General features: G+C 41.3%; 1 protein-coding gene across 1 annotated transcript in view; it reads right to left on the bottom strand.

Annotated features, from left to right (window-relative positions):
• Positions 1 to 6,352: 6,352 nt before the first annotated feature.
• Positions 6,353 to 20,517, bottom strand: part of ALDH1L2 (aldehyde dehydrogenase 1 family member L2) — a 39,062-nt gene continuing 24,897 nt past the window's right edge. The window contains exons 15-23 of the mRNA XM_069973721.1: positions 18,601 to 18,706; positions 17,808 to 17,895; positions 16,249 to 16,342; positions 16,067 to 16,166; positions 14,557 to 14,655; positions 11,187 to 11,352; positions 9,037 to 9,142; positions 8,474 to 8,673; positions 6,353 to 7,130 (exon numbers count right to left, since the gene is read on the bottom strand). Of these exons, the coding sequence (XP_069829822.1) occupies positions 7,075 to 7,130; positions 8,474 to 8,673; positions 9,037 to 9,142; positions 11,187 to 11,352; positions 14,557 to 14,655; positions 16,067 to 16,166; positions 16,249 to 16,342; positions 17,808 to 17,895; positions 18,601 to 18,706 (1,015 nt within the window). The 3' untranslated portion in view covers positions 6,353 to 7,074. The remainder of the gene's footprint in view (positions 7,131 to 8,473; positions 8,674 to 9,036; positions 9,143 to 11,186; positions 11,353 to 14,556; positions 14,656 to 16,066; positions 16,167 to 16,248; positions 16,343 to 17,807; positions 17,896 to 18,600; positions 18,707 to 20,517) is intronic.

A 20,517-nucleotide genomic window follows, 5' to 3' on the forward strand; every position in this document is an offset into this window, starting at 1 on the left:
TATACAAGTGATGGTGTAACAGGAAGCATACAAGATCAAAACACATTACATAAAAGCAAATGGCAGACTGATACATGGGGGAAGAGGACCCTGCCCGCGAGGGCTTACAATCTATAAGGTAATGAGAAACAGGACGTAAAGTGCAGCCAGTCAAGTGTGATGCAGAATTGTTATAGGTTGTAGCCTACTTTGAAGAGATGGGTTTTCAGGTTACTTTTGAAGGACTTGATGGTGAATGAGACACGGATGTGTCGGGGTATCAAGTTCCAGAGTATGGGGGAGACTCGGGCAAAGTCTTGGAGACGGTTGTGTGAGGTGCGAACAAGGGGGAAGCGCAGAAGGTCGTAACTGGAGGATCGGCGGTTGCATGAGGGACGGTAGCGGGATATCAGGTCAGAGATGAACGGAGGGGACAGATTGTGGATGGCCTTGTATGTCATGGTCAACAATTTAAAGTGAATACGTTGGGCAATGGGAAGCCAGTGGAGGGATTGGCAGAGGGGAGAAGCAGAGGCAAAGAGAGGGAAAAGGTGGATAAGTTGGGCAGCAGAGTTAAGGATAGACTGGAAAGGAGCAAGGGAGTTAGATGTAAGACCAGAGAGGAGGATGTTACAGTCGTCCACGCGGGAGATAATGAGAGCATGTACCAGCAGTTTAGCAGAGTCAGGGGTGAGAAAAGAGCGGATTCTGGAAATGTTTTTGAGGTGAAGGCGGCAGGAGGTAAGGGCCTGAATGTGGTTTAAAAGACAGGGCAGAATCAAAGGTGACCCCAAGGCAGCGGACTTGGGGAACTGAGTGCAGCCATTCATAGTTATTGATAGATTAGACGGTGAGGTGGGGGAAAGATGATTAGTTCTGTTTGTCAATGTTGAGCTTAAGATAGCGAGAGGAAAAGGTGGAAGATATGGCCGCTAGTCATTCTGGAAGCCTAGATAGCAAAGAGGCGACACCCAGACCAGAGAGGTGGTACCTGAAGCCGTGGGATTCTATGATATGTCCCAGGCCAAAGGTATAGATGGAGAAGAGGAGAAACCCGAGTACAGAGCCCTGGGGGGGGGGGGGGACACCAACAGTGAGGTGATGAGGAGAGGAAGTGGTGTGGGAGACACTAAAAGTGCGGTTGGAGAGCTAAGAGGGCCGAGCAAGTGACACCAAGGGATGAAAGAATTTGTAAGAGGAGAATATGGTCAACTGTGTCGAAGGCAGAAGATAAGGAGAAGGAGCACAAAGTATTGGCGTGAGGCTTTGGCAGTTTGCAGGTCATTGGCCACTTTGGTTAAGGTAGTTTCTGTGGAGTGGTGGGGGCGGGAGCTGGATTGCAGGGGGTCAAAAAGCGAGTTGGATGGGAGGAAAAGTGGGAGGAGAGTTCATGGTAGACATGTTGTTCCAGGAGTTTTGAGGCAAAGGGGAGAAGTGAGATGGGGCGGTAGCTGGATAAGGAGGTAGGGTCAAGGGATGGCTTTTTAAGGATGTTGCCTTAACAGTATTGGTTTCCAAAACTTCAAATACACTGCAACTCACTGGATGTTGACAAAAAGAAGACAGCGGGAGGCTAGGGATCTGGCAGCTTTAGCAGAGTGGGACAGGTAAGTATGGAGCACTGTTGTATTCCCCACAGCAGCATGAATTAATAGTTTCTGCCAGATCTTTAATCTTTTTCCTAGACCAAGTATATTACGTTATCAAGTGGAAACCAATGCATGTTGCCTCCACAGATATCTTCTAAATTATGACCATTCCCATGTATCATTCAAATTACCCTTTCCTTTTTACTTTATTAGTGCACGTAGCAAGAAAGTATAATTCCATATCTGGTACTGCTTGACCTCCCTTCAACTTCTATGTAATCCTTCTTATTTTCCTCCATTTTCAGATCAGATATCTCACCAATCTTTTAAAATGCTTTAAAGGGGTTATCCAGCGCTACAAAAACATGGCCACTTTTGCACCACTCTTGTCTCCAGTTTTGTTGGGTTTTAAAACTTAGTTTCATTGAAGTAAATGAAGCTTAAAAGGGGTACTCTGGCTGGGAGGGCTTTTTTCTGATCTGGCCCGGAAGGAGGTGGATGAGGACAACAACGTCAACTCACCTCCTTGGTTCCAGGGGTGGGTCCCGTATCACTACGCTCCAGTCCCAGCTGCCTGGTCGCTTCCTGGTCTCTTGACGCAGGCTCGAGATGTGACGTTTCAAGTCCGCTCAGCCAGTCAGTGACTGAGGTGGGATCCCGCCTTCGTCACTGACTGCTTGAGCGGACTTGAAACGTCACGTCTCAAGCCCGCGCCATTGACCAGGAAGCGGCCGGGGACCGGAGCGCTGCGATACGGGACCCGCCGCTGGGAGGTGAGTGGACATCGTTGCCCTCAGCCACCTCCTCCCCGGCCAGATTGGAAAAAAGCCCCCCCCCCACGGAGTACCCCTTTAATTGCAAACCACACCTGACCTTTATCTTACCACCGTTTCTGCCATAGCGACTAAGTCTGGCTCAGGACGAAAAACAGCCTTAATAAAAGTGACTACTTTTGGTACTAAAATACAACCATAGTCTTTTTAAATTGTGAATGGTAGACCCCATTCCAGATGCATTAGACATTAGAGCCATTAATCACCTTGCAAACTACTTCAGGTACAATATCTGCTTCAAGAATTTCTAGAGGATTGTGCAAATTTTGGAAGCTCACAATTACATATTTCATTATTTTTTCCCCCTACCTCTGTTGGTGAGCGATATAGATCCTCATGGAAATATTTCTGATTCTTTAATGTTTTCCTACCAATTCCGCTTTTGTTTAAGGCTGGGTTCACACTGCGTTTTTGCAATCCGTTTTTTTCATCCGTTTCTTGCAAAAAACTGATGCATTTGTGTGCATCCGTTTTGATCCGTTTTTCCATTCACTTCCATTGTAAAAAAAAAAAACGGATCCGTTTTTTTAACGGACACAAAAATAGTGTCAGCTACGTTTTTGTGTGAGTCTAAAAAAACTGATCCGTTTTTTTTACAATGGAAGTCAATGGAAAAACAGATCAAAACGGATGCATACAAATGCATCCGTTTTTTGCAAAAAAACAGATGAAAAAAACGGATTGCAAAAACGCAGTGTGAACCCAGCCTAATATTGCTGAAGTCATTTTTTGTTCCCTCTTGTCCTTTATAATGGTTGCTAGGAACTTTCCTGGTCCATTACTTTCTAGAAATAGTCTGACCTGATAAGAAATAGAGAATTGGGGCCTTTTGTTTCAAAGCTTCTTTGTATCTTTCTACTGCAGTCTCCCATATTTTTAAGAAATCTATTCTTCACCTTCTTTCCTCCTTTTACCTGGGCTTCTGTTTCTTAAAAGAGGTTATCTCAGATTAGAAAAACTAAGCTGGCACCAGGCCCCAGGTTGTTTATGGTATTACAACTTAGCTCCAATCACTTTAATGGGACCGAGCTGCTATATCACACAAATTGAGAACAAGTGGGGTGCTGTTCTTGGACAAAATCAGTCATGTTTTCATAATTCTTTTTTTCCTAATCTTCTCTACTAAGAGCCCCCAAGAAAGCTTTAAAATGTCCCACTCCAATGTAATCCCAATGCTGTATTTTTTCCAATACTACTTTCTAATTCTTCCATAACCAAAGAGGATTAAATTTCAACCCCATTCTTCTATTGTAACAGTCTTTAATCTTTATCAGCATTGGGGAGCGGTCTGAGACATTTACATAACTTCCACATACCCTCTGAAGAATAAAAGGTTAGCACCAATTTTCTACCTGTAGGGGAGTGTATTAACTTTTCAGCTGTTTCTCCCCCCCCCTCCCTCCCTCGCTACTGCTGCTATTACATGCACAGGCAGCAGGAGGGGCTGCCTGGACCATTTTTAGATTGTCCAGGCTGCCCATTGAATTCAGAGGCAGTCTGCTGCAGCCTCTTTTATTGCACGGACTGACTCTGCAGACCATTGCTCACGTGATCATGATTTTTCACAACATATTGTGCATGTCAGCTGATCATGGTTTGTTAGGTTGCCTTTACACAGAGAGATTTAGCTGACAGATTTTTGAAGCCAAATCCAGGAATGGATTTTAATAGGGGGGAAATATCAGGCTTTCCTTTATGGCCTGTTCCTTGTTTATAGTCTATTCCTGGCTTTGGCTTTAAAAAATCTGTCAGATAAATCTCTCTGTGTAAAGGCACCCTTAACATGTACTATTACACCAAACGATATTGGCCGATTATGGCTTGTTGTAATGTGGCCTTTACGCTCTTTTCTTTATCACCATTCCCATGCTGGTGCTGTTGGATTACAGATAAGGAAGATGCAGTAAGTACAATGTGAGATAACAGCAGCACAACAGCTCAGGGCAATGTTGTCAGTATTACAAAGCATTGGAGTGCCACGGTGATCGGATCATTCCTTCTCTGCTTAAAGAGGACTAAATAGGAAAAGTAGAGACCCATACTGTGCAATCTCTGCATGAATGTGCTCTTTGCTGGATGTAGCCAATGGCAACAGGAGGAATATTTTCCGTTTGGGAGCATAAGTGCATATAAACACGACACAAACAATTTCTAAACATAAGTCATAAGATGTAAGAAAGCACTTTTTTATTTTTCCTTCAGCGCTCATACACTTTTGCTGGTTTTGGTTGCTGCATGTGGATTAGAGCTGTGTTGCATTCAAGAAGTTCTAACTATTCCTTCTCCTTATGTAACACAAGATTTGGATATTTGCATGACCTGCTAGGACCTTGTCCTGCTTACACAAAAGCAGACGAGGGAAAGACGGTGCATTCAGTCTCCATCAATTACGGTGTCTGTGGTCAGAGAAGCACTGCGCTGAATACAGGACTGTATCCTGGGAGCAAAGAAACTACTAAACAACTGAGGTCCACAGTGCAATGGGCTATCTTTGCTTATCTTTCCACCAAGTGGCCAACCAATTGAAAAGATGAAACTTAAATTAAGGTTTATTGAAAAGTCCTGGACAAACATTTTATTATTTCCAGTGCTGTTTCTGTCCTCAGGCCGGGTTTCTGCCTGTGATTTATTCTCTGTGGTGTCATGTTTGCTCTGAATTCCTGTTCCTTCCAGTGAATGTGATGTCGCAGGATGAGTCATTGGGTGGGTTGGGGCAGGCATCCCTCCCATAAGCTGGCTAAAATTCCACCTGTAATTTAACACTGCCCATGAATACAGAGTTCTCAAAGCATGATGAGAACATGGGCTGATAAGTAACTTGTGGGTTTTACAGAAGCTCAGTAGTGAGTGCATAAACTATGTGTGTCATAGAGTAGACACTCTTAAGGCTGTGTTCACACATGCAGTAACAAAGAAAATGCAATGTGAATGCATTAATAAACTGTAGCAATTTATCAATTAAAATACACCTCAAACATGTGCAAACATACCCTAGAGGCACTCTTAGGCCAACATAGATCAACATTCAGCTGATGAGCCTTTAAAAGGTGGCCTTTTAACTTCATCATTGTCAGCGAGACATTACCTGTTTACAGAGGGCAATGTGTGGCCAATAATTTAAATTTTAGATAAAACAAAAAAAAAAAAATCCAAATCATCAGACAAACAAGCATTTGCTTGTTAGTCAGCTGATGCCTGGCTCTTCTACAGGGGAAGATTATCATGAATGAGCGTGCCTAGGATTCATTTTCTATGGAGCTGCTGGAAAGAGCCTAGAGCAGTACTGTGACCTGCAGCTCGATTCATAATAAAGGAGCCAGGTCACCGATAGAAAGATCCCCAGTGGGCAACAAGGTCAGACCCTCCTGCTGATCTTAAACTTGTTCCCTTAAATTGGAAAACCCCTTTAAGATTTAGGCTATGTTCACACTGTAAAATACAGTCATCATTTTCAATTTAATGATGTGCTTCACTGAAGTCAATAGGAAATGGGCCAGCAGTGCACACCGCATAAAATAACATCCGTAATTTATTAGGGCCATCCAAATAAGGAACATGCTCGTTATTTACGACCTGCTTTTGCAATATAAAGCTGTTTTTTATCATCTATTCACATATTATTTTATTTTCATCTAAAATTACGGTCTTATTTAGCTTTTATTTTACTGTGTGTGAGCCTGGCCTCAGGGGTCTGTGTTGTCACAGATAACTATCTTCTTCAACAATCCTATCTAATTGGCCTTAGAGAATAACCTGTTCGTCCAGTTGTAGCAAATATTTATTAAATGCTTGGGAATTACCTGTAAAAGCATTTTCTTAATATATCCGATAACAGATCAATGTTTCAATTGTTTGATACAAAACACAAACTTTCAAAAAGGGGTTTGTGCCAGCTGGACAGCCCCTGCTTATATGTCCTATTTGAGAATACGGACATCATAAAGCGATATCTTCAAGCGATATCTTCTCCTTGAGGTATTTGTCGACTCACCATAGAAGAGAGCTATTGCATACAGCTGATCCCATTTGTTTCAATTGTTACCAGGCAATAATTTTAGCAGGAAATTACGGTAAGCAAATTTAGTAATACAATATAAAATAAAAACACATTGAGGCTATGTTCACACATGGTATTTTCGTCAGTTTTTTTTATTAACCAAAACCAGGAGTGGGATAAAAACACAGAAACTGTGCAAATTTTTCCATTATAATTTTGCCCTATCAGTTCCACTCCTGGTTTTGGTTGAAAAAATACTGACCAAAAGACTGATGGAAATTGTATTTGTGAATGTGCTTTTAAGGTAGTTCCTATGTCTGTTTTGCAACATACCTGTCATAACTTGAGGGACACTTTACAGCACATGGGGTTATGTTTGCTTAGTACAGTACATACAATCAGCGTGTCAATAGCCCTGCTATCAAGTTTACAGCAGGTACATTTCCCACTAGAACGTGAAGAAAACAATCCCTGTAATGACTAAAAGATTGCATATATCATGTTTCCATGAAGGAAAAGGTGTCACATGAAAAGGCTGTATGAAAGTGATGGTATAGGCACGTGGTTTCCATTGTTCTACCATTTCCAGTATACAGTTCTTGATATTGTGAAGAGGACCGCACAAAGAAAATACCTCCATGGTGATTTTTACTGATATGTGGCTGCATAGAAATGCTTAGTACTCTACTGTGACAGCTTTTGTTCTGAGGTATTCGTGGAGTGCCTCTTCTCCTGTAGTAAAGAAATACACAGCATTAGAATCCATAGTTACCATCAAGATGAAAAACAAAGACAGGTTTAATACTTCTCCTCAGGGCAAGCTTTATACACACAGTGAGTAAGAAATAAAGAAAGATTTCAGCTCTGAAGCCTGCGACTGCGTCTGCAACCTTGTGGTGTGGTATGGTATAAGATAAGTAAGGCAGTGTGGTTAAAGTTAGGGGCAATGCACCTAGGACTTCACTGCATTGAGTGCTTTCACTAGCAGCCGGCAGTGTTGTTGTTTGGCTGGTCTCCCTGATCTGTTTCTCATAAGATAAGTAAGGCAGTGTGGTTAAAGTTACTTCACTCATATCTACCATAGGTAAATGCATAAAATACATTGAATGTCAAGCGTCAACTTCAAGAATTTGAATAGTGGAAATATTAGAAGCGAAAACTATTATGTTAATTTGTTTTCCCTGAGACCCATTGGCATCACAACATATGCCTTGTGATGCCAATGGGACGATAGGGAAAGTGTTTTGTTGAAACACTTAAAGGCATAAGTTCTACGCCCATTGGAAGATAAGGAATGGGACTCCGCGGTTAGTAATGTTAGGGTGCCATCAGTAAATTTCTCACATAGACTAACACAAGTGAAAATCTTATATAGGCTAGACTACTCCCCGCAGAGTCTGGCCAGAATGGGCTGTAGAAGTTGCGACGATTGCCCTAGATGTGGCAGAGTTCAAGCGGGGTTCCTACATTTACTTTGGGACTATCCGGGAGTTTTTGCCTTCTGGGAAAAAGTGTTGGAATTCCTTAGGCAAAAAGTTGGGTACCCTGGGGAAATTGATTGCAGAAGGGCGCTGTTGGGTTCTTTCCCGACTAATGAGATTTAGAGAGGGGGGTTTGGGATGTCCGGTCTCCTCGAAAGGGGATAGTGTTTTTGTTTTTTGTTTCTTGCTTGTTTGTTGTTGTGTTTTTGTTTTGTTTTTCTTCTCTCTCTCTCTCTTTTGGGGGGTGGTGTGGAGGTGGGTGGGGGGAAGGGGTGATTTATTATTACTATGTGATTCTGTTCTGTGTGAATTATGGTTTTTGCTGGTATTTAAAATGGAAAATAAAGCATAATTAAAAAAAAAAAAAAAGGCATAAGTTACACCCATGTAAAATAAAGAAACTGTTACTAAATGTAATTTAAATAACTTATAATAACCAAGAAATGATAAGTACTAAAGAAAGCTGTCATTATCATCGGCCTAGGTCTATAAACATTTATCTGTATGCAACACAGGAAAGTGAACTTACAGAAAAGTGTATCATTAGATATAGTTTTTGATGAGAAATGATCTAATAGCTCATGAAATATTTACCTAAGTCCTTGCCAAATCCAGACTGTTTAAATCCTCCAAATGGTGCCGCAACATCAGTTTTGTTGTAGGTGTTGATAAAAACAGTTCCCGCTTCCAGCTTCTCACTTACATACATGGCCTTACTAATGTCTCTTGTAAAAACTCCAGAAGCTAGCCCATATTCTGTCATATTAGCTCGTGCCAGTACTCCGTCTATATCACTGTGTGAGGGGAAAAAACATGTCAGATTAAATCTGTCTGGTGCCCCCTAGGTTAAAGGGGTTTTCCAGGATTCTATAACTGACTGACCCTATTCTACGGATAGGCCATCAATATTTTATTATGGGGGTCCAATGCCTGCTACATCAGATACTAATAAGGAATTGATTATTATTAGTGGCCATCAATAGACATCTGCCTTTCCCCAATATAGGACTGCACATTTCCATAGTTGGAACAAAGCCTAAAGGTAGTCATACACAGGACCACAAGAAAAAAGTCCCGCTCTGATTGTCACATGGCCTCAATATCATACAACATAACGTTCCAATATGTCTTAGTGTAATTAAACTAAAAGTACGTACCCATCTTTAAACTTGGAGATCACCATTACTGGTCCAAAGGATTCTTCTTGTGCAAGGTACATATGGTCTTCCACATTTGTGAATACAGTGGGTTCCATAAAAAAACCTAAAATAGTTAAAAAAATTACAATTTACCTCTAAAGGCAAAATTAAGCAATTCCCTATTGTATCCTTAGGGCTACTAGCTAGAGATAAGTGAACTTTGAGTATGCTCGGGTGTGTGTGAACCAAAACCCTCGGCATTTGACTAATCGGTGGCAAAGTTGGATGCAGCCCTAGGGAACCCTGGAAAATATGGTTACAGCCATAGGCTAAGTTCACACACTGTAATTTTTTGGCCGTTTCATGGACTTCATTTTGGTGCCAAAATGCAGCAGTTTTATTAAAATTTTGCATAAAACTGCTACATTTTGGCGCCAAAATGACGTCTGTTCAAAAAAACAGATGCAGCCCTAGGGTGTTCTGGAAAACATAGATACAGCCATAGGCCATGTTCACATAACGTATCTTTTGCTTAACCCCTTAAGGTTGCATGATGGGTAATGGGTATACTCGTCATGCGGCCGTTAAGGGGGATTAGAGAGGGCTCCCGGCGTGAGCCCTCTCTGCAGCCCCCAGTCCCCTGTTCCTATGTGCAGCCAGGGACCGCAGGTCTTAGCCACCGCGGCCGATCGCCGTGGCCGGCTAATTAACTATTCAAATGCAGCTGTCAAATAGTTGAGTAGTCGAATAGTGACTGTGCCCCCCTGTCCCTGGTGTCTAGTGGGGGATCTCTCCCCCCCCCCCCCCCCCCCCCCCCCCGTGATGTGATCGCGGAGGGGAGATCCCTGCTAATGAGCCAGCCAGGGCTCAGAGTGACACTGATCCCGACTCGGCAATGCATGTAGATGGTCTGCAGCAGACCATTATAATAGAGCACCAATCTGATGGATCATTGCTCTATTATATACACAGCATTGATCTCAATGGTATATAAAGTCCCCCAGGGGGCTTCTAATTACTGTTAGTGAAAATAAAATAAAGTGTTTTTATTAATAAATAACCCCCTCCCCTAATAAAAGTCCAAATCACCCCCCCTATTCCCATTTTATAAATAAAAATAAATAAATAAACATGTTTGGTATTGCTGCCTGCGTAATCGCCCAAACTATTAATTTATTTAATTCATGATCCCTCACGGTAAATGGCGTAAGCGCAAAAAAAATTCCAAAGTGCAAACTTGCGCATTTTTGTTTGCATCAAATCCAGAAAAAATTGTAATAAAAAGCGATAAAAAAAGTCGCATATGTGCAGTCAAGGATAAAAGCGCTATAAGCATGGTAATACAATACAAGTTATACATGTAACATATCGTTTTAATTGTACCGACTTGAGGAACATATATAACATGTCAGTTTTTCCATAGTACACATGGCGTAAAAACGAAAGAGAATTGCGTTTTGGTTTTTTTTCTATTTCACTGCATATATATTTTTTTTCTGGTTTTGCAGCATATTTTATGCAAAAATAAGGCCTGTCATTGCAAAGTACAATTAGTTAACGCAAAAAATAAGGGCTCATGTGGGTCTGTAGGTGTAAAAATGCAACTGCTATGGCCTTATATGCACGGAGGAAAAAACGAAAAACGCAAAAACAAAAATTTGCCCGATCCTTAAGGGGTTTAAACACGGCCACTTTTGCAATTTGCAACAACAGCCGTGATTAATGCAGAAAAAACTTATGTGAATGAATGAAATCCCGGCCACAGTGCATACACAAAGTATAAACTCCAGCTGGAATTCCAACCTGCCGCGCGAGAAACTGACATGTCAGTTTTGTGCGGCGCTATTCATTGATTAGCGGCAGCACAGAACATGTCAGTTCACACAACTCCAGATGCACGCTCCATTGTGTGCTATGGTGAATCCCAATGGTGAATCCCAATTCAAGAGAAATAAAGTACTGCAGTACTGGCTGTTCTGTGACCCGGCCGGGTCATAGAACGGCCAGTGTTTTACGCAGTGGGAACATGGCCATAGGCTGTATCCATGTTTTTCAGGACTCCCTAGGGCTGCATCCAAATTCTTCAGCGTTTGGATGCGGTTGAACCCAAACATACTCAAGGTTTACTCAACTCTATTCATTACTTCATTAGTAACCATCTTTTTTACCTGGTCGAGGCACTTGTCTGGCTCCATAAACCAAAGTTGCACCTTCCTTGACTCCAATTTCACAGTATTCCAGCAGTTTGTCTAAGTGTGCCTTGTGGTTCTGAGGGCCATGGTCAGTAGACCTGTCCAGAGGGTCCCCTATCTTCATCTTCTTAATTTCTTCTACCTACAAAATGTTTAGAATGCTTTGTCAAACGTTTAAATCAGTATTGGACAAGCATGGATGGAGACAGGTTATACTCTGCTGAAATCCTATACTATTCAGAGACAATATTCCCCTTTACATTGACCATATATTGGTAGATTTCAGTGCTACACATTCTCTGCAGACCGTACTAATGATGACAGTGTCTTATATCCAGTGACTCAAAGGTCATGTATTCTCTGATTGGAGTTGCTCACTTTTTTTTTTTCCCATTTATAGTATTACGCTACTTTATGCTCCTATGTACAATTGACAGTTGTTTCACACGTGTGTGCACGCACTTTTCCTGCTGGTGAATCACGCACAAATAGAAGTTATACCCCTGCAATGGCGAGTGCCCCTCCATGTTGGTATCCCCTTGATAGGAAATCCTACCGTAGTTAGCCCTCCAGTAGGTAATGTATCCCCCTGTACATAGTCCCACCCAAGGTAGTAATACCCCATCTTAAAAAATGGCTGGAACATTGAAGTGAAGTAATGGAGCAATTTAGCCCTTTTGTCTCAATCCCTCTCCTTATTCATGTTTGATTTAATGGTTAAATTGATATTTTTGTAATGTCTGATTTTATAAATTATATACACACTGTATATTCATTACTACTGTCATCATTGTTCCCTGGGCCTATCTGCCCATTGTATGCACTTTCCGCAGTGACCAGGGATCAGCATGGATACCCTGACGGGTTTGAGACTACTTGGCCCCTATTGCAGCATGTTGGTATACAGGAGGCATGTCGAACTCTGGCTCACAGGCCTTTCAAGGAAATTGATTGATTCCCTGGAGCTGGCCCTGCGGATTATAATATGAGCAGTCCGGACGGCCGCTTGGACCACCCATATTATAATCAATGGCTTGTCTGTAAGATTGGATCAAGCAGCTAGCCTTTACACGACATGCGCATTAAAGAGCCAATGGTATCTATGGGTAAGCTGGTTGTCCTACCTTTGACCAGTTTTGGTAGGTACTAACCACTGCATGAGGTAAACAAGACCTGATGTTTTGGGGATGCTCTTACCCAGTCATCTAGCATCACAATATGCATGTCTATTTTCCTTGGATCCAACACATCAACTTAAAGAACTGACTATTCACTTGTTGCCTAACTTCACCTGTCAGTGGTATTAATGTTAATTCAGAGTGAAATACATAAAGACATTAGGTATATAAAATCTGTTATTAATAAATTACAATATGATAATAAACAGTAATACCAGGGAAATCGGTCACTGATAAAAGTTGCCTATATTCTGTCCAGCAAATCCCAGATTAGCAGCTGGTATGTCCGCTTATAAGTGTATATTAAATAAAAGCTGTGCAATTTCATTATACAGAAGAAAACTAGGAAAGTAAATCACGGTAGTGGTAGACAAATAACAGTGGTAGTCAAATAACAGACTGAGTTTATTTAGATATAAAAATAACAAACTGATTAGTCGTAGCAGTGACAAACAGTATATCACGGCACCACAAAAGTATATTGAAAAAAGGAAGAGAATCCCTCTACCAGACTGGTTAGGTCTGATACGTAGGGGAGGGGGGAGGGGGGAGGGGGGGAGAGGAGGAAAAAGTTAAGGGTGTGAGGTCGGCAGTAATAAATACTGATTCACCCTGCCTCACTAGGTAGGAGCCGCTAGAGTCAGGCGTCCCCTCCAACTAGCGGAACTGTCCCTGCACTCAGTCGGTGCTAAGGTCCCTCAGTCCACAGGACACTAGGTACTCTCCTATCTAGTTTGTCTCCAGATGGGTACCCTTGCATTTATTAAGCACACTGTAGACTCAATGTCTTTGTTTCTAGGAACTCTGTCCTTCACCAACAAGGACCAGCACGGAGTTGTCCCAAAAACCCATTTATCATCTGGACAACCTGACATATACATTAATGGTGCGTTCACACCTACAGGATCTGCAGCTGATTTTCTGCAGCAGATTTCATTTAAATATCTGAACACAGCATCAAATCTGCTGCAGATCTGCTGCAGATCCTGTAGGTGTGAACGCACCCTTACGAGGTAACTCAGATAAACACCTATAACATAGACCATAACATCATAGTGGAACCGAGGGGTGGGACTTATACTCCTCTCTCTCATTCAGATTACCCTAAGAAGTCCACATCCTCCCAGATGAACCTCCATGTTCCCGCCACAACTGGTTGAGACAAGGAGGGGAAACGCGTCGGGACACCAGTGGACAAAGCCAGTACATCTATACTGGAACCATAGTGGACAAAGCGAACATACATATATCTCCCTTCTCTGCTATATCCATAATATGACTTCTTAACTTGGACTAAGTGGAACTACCCGACCTTAGCACCGAGTGCAGGGACAGTTCCGCTAGTTGGAGGGGATGCCTGACTCTAGCGGCTCCTACCTAGTGAGGCAGGGTGAATCAGTATTTATTACTACCGACCTCACACCCTTAACTTTTTCCTCCTCTCCCCCCCCCTCCCCCCTCCCCTACGTATCAGACCTAACCAGTCTGGTAGAGGGATTCTCTTCCTTTTTTCAATATACTTTTGTGGTGCCGTGATATACTGTTTGTCACTGCTACGACTAATCAGTTTGTTATTTTTATATCTAAATAAACTCAGTCTGTTATTTGACTACCACTGTTATCTGTCTACCACTACCGTGATTTACTTTCCTAGTTTTCTTCTCTATGTTTATATGATACGGGTGGAGACACGGAACCATATACATCTACCATATATCTATCTTATTACACAAAATTTCTTACTTTACAATTTCATTATACACAAGAAAGGCAAGTCTACCATTTAGCTTTTCCTTTGTGTAGGACCTAATTTTGCTGTCATAATATGATTTCAAATGTGATGCTTAATAATTTTGGTGTATATCATGTAAACTGTGGTCTAAACAGCAACTAAGCCTATTAGAAGTATATACACCTTGGGGGAGATTTATCAAACATGGTGTAAAGTGAAACTGGCTCAGTTGCCCCTAGCAACCAATCAGATTTCACCTTTCATTTCTCACAGACTCTTTAGAAAATGAAAGGTGGAATCCGATTGGTTGCTAGGGGCAACTGAGCCAGTCTCACTTTACACCATGTTTGATAAATCTCCCCCCTTGTTTTACGATACCATCTAAAAAGAGGGTTAGGGAAGGATGTACATTGATGGTATTTAAATGTACACTTACCACTCTTTTAACAAATTCATCATGAATAGATTCTTCAACAAAAAGTCTACCAGCTGCAATGCAGTTTTCACCTTTGTTGAAGTATACGGCTCCCATACCCTGTAAAAATAATAAATAAAAAGAATGCGTAACCAATGGCCATGAGAGACACATTACAATGAGCATTCTATTTCTGTACAGCCGTTCAGCTGAGAAAATACAAATTAGGGATATATTTAATATGTACAGGATCTGCAACCGATTTGATGGTGCAAAAATATCAATGTAACTAAGATTTAGGGTATAAACCCACACACCGTATATGCAGCGTATTTACTGCTGCGATACGCAGCAAACTCGCAGCAAAATCGCAGCAAAATCGCAGCAGATTAGATCTAAATAACTGAACACAGCATCAAATCTGTACCAACAAATCTGCTGCGTATTTGTTGCATATCTGTTGCATATACGGTGTGTGGGTTTATACCCTTAACAGAAGATTCTGTATGTGTGAATGGACCCTTCTGTTCACATTACGTAAAATGGCAACAACGGCCGTACTTTTTGTGGAGCGCAACATAACCTTATCTGATATGGGATCCCGGCCGGAGCGTATGCACATCGTATACGCTCCGGCCGGGATACCATACGGGGCCACAAATAAGTGACAGGTCAGTTTTATGCGGACAGAATTCAGTGAATTCCGGCAGCAGAAAGACCTGTCAGTTCACACAGTGAAGTGAGCGGCTCCGGCCGCTCACTTCACTGTGCGCTATGGGAAGCTCTGATGCGGGCGAACGCTGATGCGCCCACATCAGAGCTCTGCGGCTGGACGGATCATCCGACCGCGATGGCCGGTCTGATATGTTGTGTGAACATAGCCTCAGACTGGAATCACACAAGCAGTTTTTGGCGCTAAATACAGGAGTGGATATATAAAGAAAACGGAAGTATTAAACAACTTATGTGTTTCCTAACTGTAACATAGAAACATAGAAGATTGACACCAGTTAACACTGAAAATACTGAAGTTGATCCCTTACAACTGGAAGCAATGTTATGTTTAGCCATATTGTGATCAAAAACTACATGTTAGATTCTGCCCTAAAAAATGTCCTCCTGTGCCACAAAAGGACTTCACCAATGCCATCAATGCTTTCACCAGAAAACTACTCTAAAAAGTCACTTATTTTTGTACAACACTGTAAATTTTTGCACAATGTTCTAACATTTGTGCAAAACACAGGAAAACTTACACATTTTGGCATTTTGTATTGGGTAATAAGATTTGCTTTATTTTAATAAAATTGCCATGTGTTATTGTTGTATTTCTGTGGGGTGCTTTGTTCTGAGAGGACTGCATTATCACAGTGCACATTTGCAGCACGGAAAGAAATCTAGTATTGCAATATGGGCACAATCTCTTTCTGTGCACACTTGAAAAGGTGTCATTTCTAAATGTCTCTATTCTATTATTTTACCCAGCAAACAGATGATCTCACCTATAAATGATGTTTTGAGATATACTTACCATTCTCACAGCTTTGTCAAGATCACAGTCATTAAAGATGATAAGAGGAGATTTTCCACCAAGTTCCAGTGACACCTTTTTTAGATTACTCACAGCACAACTATAAAAACAGCAAAGAACAAATGTATAAAAAAAAAAAGGGAAATTGTAGATAGATGAGAACTACAAACCAATGAACATACCTTTTCATGATCTGCTTTCCTATTGGGGTAGATCCAGTAAAACCAAGCTTGCGTATATCTGGATGTTCCGATAATCTCTGTCCAACTAGCCCTCCTACATAAGCCAAGAAAAAATAATGTAGAATTCATATGGTAAATGCTTTACAGTTTAGTTAAAGTTATTCCAATAATGCAATAGAAAGAGAAATAGTATATACTCTAGTATAATGCCTTAGGCTCTGTTCTGGATATCCAGGTGTACAGGTTTACAGGGATTCAAGACAGATAGAGCAAGTCTGTCATCGACCACTCGCATTTATAATAAATGGGCATTGTTGTCTCAAACAGCTTCCCTTTAAGTGATTGCTTAGGTTATTCATACCATATTTCCACTAGGTGTCTTACTTCCCAAAAATCTGCTATCCTCTACCTTTTTTGGCCCAGCCCATTTCTAGTAAATTAGACACGAAGTTGATCTGCTAGATCGCCGCTCGTTTACTGGGCCTATTCCACGGCCCGATGATCGTTGAGCGAGGGCTGCAAGGACATCATTACCGATGTCCTTGCAGCCCTTGCAGCATCATACATTACCTATCAGGTCTTCTTCGCGCTGTCTTCATCCCCGGGTCCCGCGCTCTCTATCTTCAGAATGGGCGGTCAGCTGACAGGCCACACTCAGCCAATCACAGGCCGCGGCAGTCCCGGCCTGTGATTGGCTGAGCGCTCCGTCAGCTGACCGGCCATTCTGAAGATAGAGCGCGCGGGACCCGGGGATGAAGACAGCGCGGAGAAAAAGCCTGGACAGGTAATGTATGATGTTGCTGCTTCTCAAATTGTCGGTCGCCCGCCGCGCACCGCTATTCAACCATAGCGATGCGAGGTGGGGGAACGATGATTTTAGGTATGGCCCTAAATGAACGATCAGCCGATGACACGATCATCGGCTGATCGTTCTCTCTATTTCACCGAACGATAATCGGCCGAATGGGGCAGATCCGGCCGATTATCGTTACTGTGGAATAGGGCCCAAAACATTGGAAGGAGGTTTAGCGAATTGTGTGTAAGAGTTAACACGATCTATGTGAAGGAAAGCTGAGTCTGTCATCTTTCTCCAGAGGCCCTACATTGTGTCTCAAAGGTAAATCAGGTCTTCCAGATATATAGTGAGCCCCTAGACATCCAGTCTCTAAATTTAGGCTCCTCCAATCTTATCAAATTACAGATTAACCAGGATCAGGGAAAATGGATAAGGAGGAAGATCATAACAAGGGAGTGGGTGTGGAATCTTATAGGACATAAACTGGGTCTTCCTATTCAACATAAAGCTGACAGACGAAAGGTTGTGATGCCCACTTAATATGAACTATAGTGTTTGGCTTGGCTACGACAGCACCGGATGGTTACTTGTGACAGGTATATAACAAGTGTTCCTTTAAATATTTTATATTTTACTAATAAAAATAATAAACTAACTTTTATCCTTATTCTTTTAATAAGAACAACAAGGCTTTTTAGTAATATGATAGAATATGTACCCGTTACTAGGTATTTTAATCTACTTACAATAAAATATGAATTACCTGATCCAGGCAGGATATTGATAACACCCTTGGGTACACCTGCTTTGGCCGCAAGTTCTGCAAATTTTAAAGCTGTTAATGGAGTCACCTGAAATAAGTAGGTATTAATATGATAGCAGCACCAAACTGTACACACACAGACTAGATTAGGTGTTAGTTCTTATTAAGATTCTTTTTTATGTTTTGACTCCTAAAAATATGTTAAATTATTTTAAATACAGGTAGATGGATGAATAGACAGACAGAAACAACTATATGGCCAGAGGTATTCTTATGCCTGACAATTGCATTAGGATTAATATGGTTGCCTTGCTACCTTGAATTGCACTTCCACTTTAGAATAACACTTAACTGGCCAAAGCTAGCAGACCAAAAATCTTATGAGCCAACTTGTGGCTTGCCATTACACTGCTGCATGTCACTAAGCTTGTCAGTAGAGGTATGTTCACACACACTGGAGTGTCACTGCATTATAATAATTAATTGCTGCAATAAAAAAAATCAGTAATGCAAGGAAATGATCAATTACTCAAATTATATGATTCATTTACATTGCATTTTGATGTGAACACATCCTTAAAAATATACAGTACCGTTCCTACCAATGTTTGTCTATAGAGATTGCACGGCTGTGTCTTCATTTTATCCACCTGTTTTCATTAGGTGTGACTAAAACACATGAACTCAATATTCAGAAGGGGGCCCACATACCTCGGTCATATAGAGAAGGTAAATATAGGTATGCACAGAATCTATAGTAAACATGCTTTCATATAAACAGAAGATAAAGTACCTGGGCAGGTTTCAAAACAAGAGTATTGCCTGCAGCCAGACATGCTGCACTCTTCCAGGCAAGCATCATCAATGGATAGTTCCAGGGGATGACTATGGCGCACACACTGTGGACAGAACATATCAGCAGGTCACAAAAAAGCAGCTAAGATTTTGTCTTGCACAATGGTTACTTATGACAGAGGAGCAAACAATGTCATCATTTCTATCATTTGTCAATTTTACAAGTCTTTTCGACACGCTTGTCATTTTTTGGTGGTCCGGTGCCTAGGGCAGCACTTTGCAGGGGGGCAGCACCAGGGAGCAGGGGGACAGAAAAAACTATTTTTTTTTGTTTTTCATTTTTTTAGTTTCCCTCCTCCCGTTCAGACTTGCCAGTAAATCTGGTGTCTTTTCCAGGGGGGTGGGGGGTATGGTGGTATTGGTCATGTCTGGTATCGCCAATAGGTGCGTGAAGATGGGGCGTCTTCAGGTTTAGTGCCTAGGGCAGCAGCAGCTGTTAATATAGCCCCCCTATATGTTTTTTTGTCATCAGCTGACTTGTCATCAGCTTATTCCTAAATTAAACTGTCATTTTTCTATATTTGAATCTTGTCCTTACCAGTGCCTATAAGCTGTTCAGGTTACTAACACACTAGCTTATTAGTGTATTTTGCCAAGAAAATCCCTGTAAGGAGTCTACGGCTTTATTCCCATGCTCCACAGAAGCTATGGAGCGTGAAGCTGTGTGGCTGAATTGCAGACCGGCTATATTAGTACAGTACCCCCAACATTTAAACATTTTTGGCATTCCTGGCATCATGTTTAAATCTTTTCAGAACTGTACTGACACAGCCCCACAAATCACACACAGTTTTAGACACTGTCTGCCGTGTACCTTCCATGTGGGAATAAGGGCTTAAAGGGGTTATCCAGCAAAAATATTTCTCTTTCAAATCAACTGGTTACAGAAAGCTATATAGATTTGTAATTTGTTTCTATTTAAAAATCTCAAGTCATCCTATACTTATCAGCTGCTGTATGTCCTGCAGTAAATGTTGTTTTCTTTTCAGTCTGACAAAGTGATCTCTGCTGCCACCTCTGTCTGTGACAGGAACTGCCCAGAGCAGCAAATCCCCATAGAAAACCTCTCCTGCTCTGGACAGTTCCGCTCTTGGACAGAGATGTTAGCAGAGAGCACTGTTTCAGACTGAAAAGGAAACAACATTTCCTGCAGTACATACAGCAGCTGATACCTACAGAAGACTTGAGATTTTTAATTAGAAGTAAATTACAAATCTATATAACTTTCTAAAACCAGTTGATTTGAAAGAATTGTTCACGCTGAATAACCTCTTTAAAGACATTTCAGTACTTCTTGTCATATCAACATACAGGCTAATGAAAAAACAGGGAGTGGGTCTAAGCACACTTCTGTCTAACTGGAGTAATGAAGCCAAATCTCTGATACTCATGAGCCTTGACCGTTCTGATACTGGGTGCCTAATGTGACAAGCAGATTACATATGTAAAATATTGTGTTTTACTTGTAAATGTATTTCTGTCATAATCATTTGCTTCTATACGCAAACAAAAAGTATTCTACAATATATACAGCCAATATAAGAAGTATCTTAGAACACTGTATAGCCATATTACAGATAGGAAAAAAACTAAATTAATCTAATTTTCCAACTTTATCATCATTGCATTGATTTATTCTTCTTAAGGTTGTTTTCGCACATTGTTTCTTCATTATGTTAACACTGGAAAATTTCCCAATGTATAAACTGTTTAGGTCAGATATATCCAACTATATGTCATACAGCTGATTATGTAGCCTATATGTAACTTTCATTGCAGGACCAGTTTTTATATAATAGTTTTCAAATTAGTGAAAATAAAAAGTATGCCACATGGAATGGCCTAAGGAACATTC

This window comes from Dendropsophus ebraccatus, chromosome 1 (genome assembly GCF_027789765.1).
Source record: "Dendropsophus ebraccatus isolate aDenEbr1 chromosome 1, aDenEbr1.pat, whole genome shotgun sequence".
Classification (NCBI taxonomy): domain Eukaryota; kingdom Metazoa; phylum Chordata; class Amphibia; order Anura; family Hylidae; genus Dendropsophus; species Dendropsophus ebraccatus.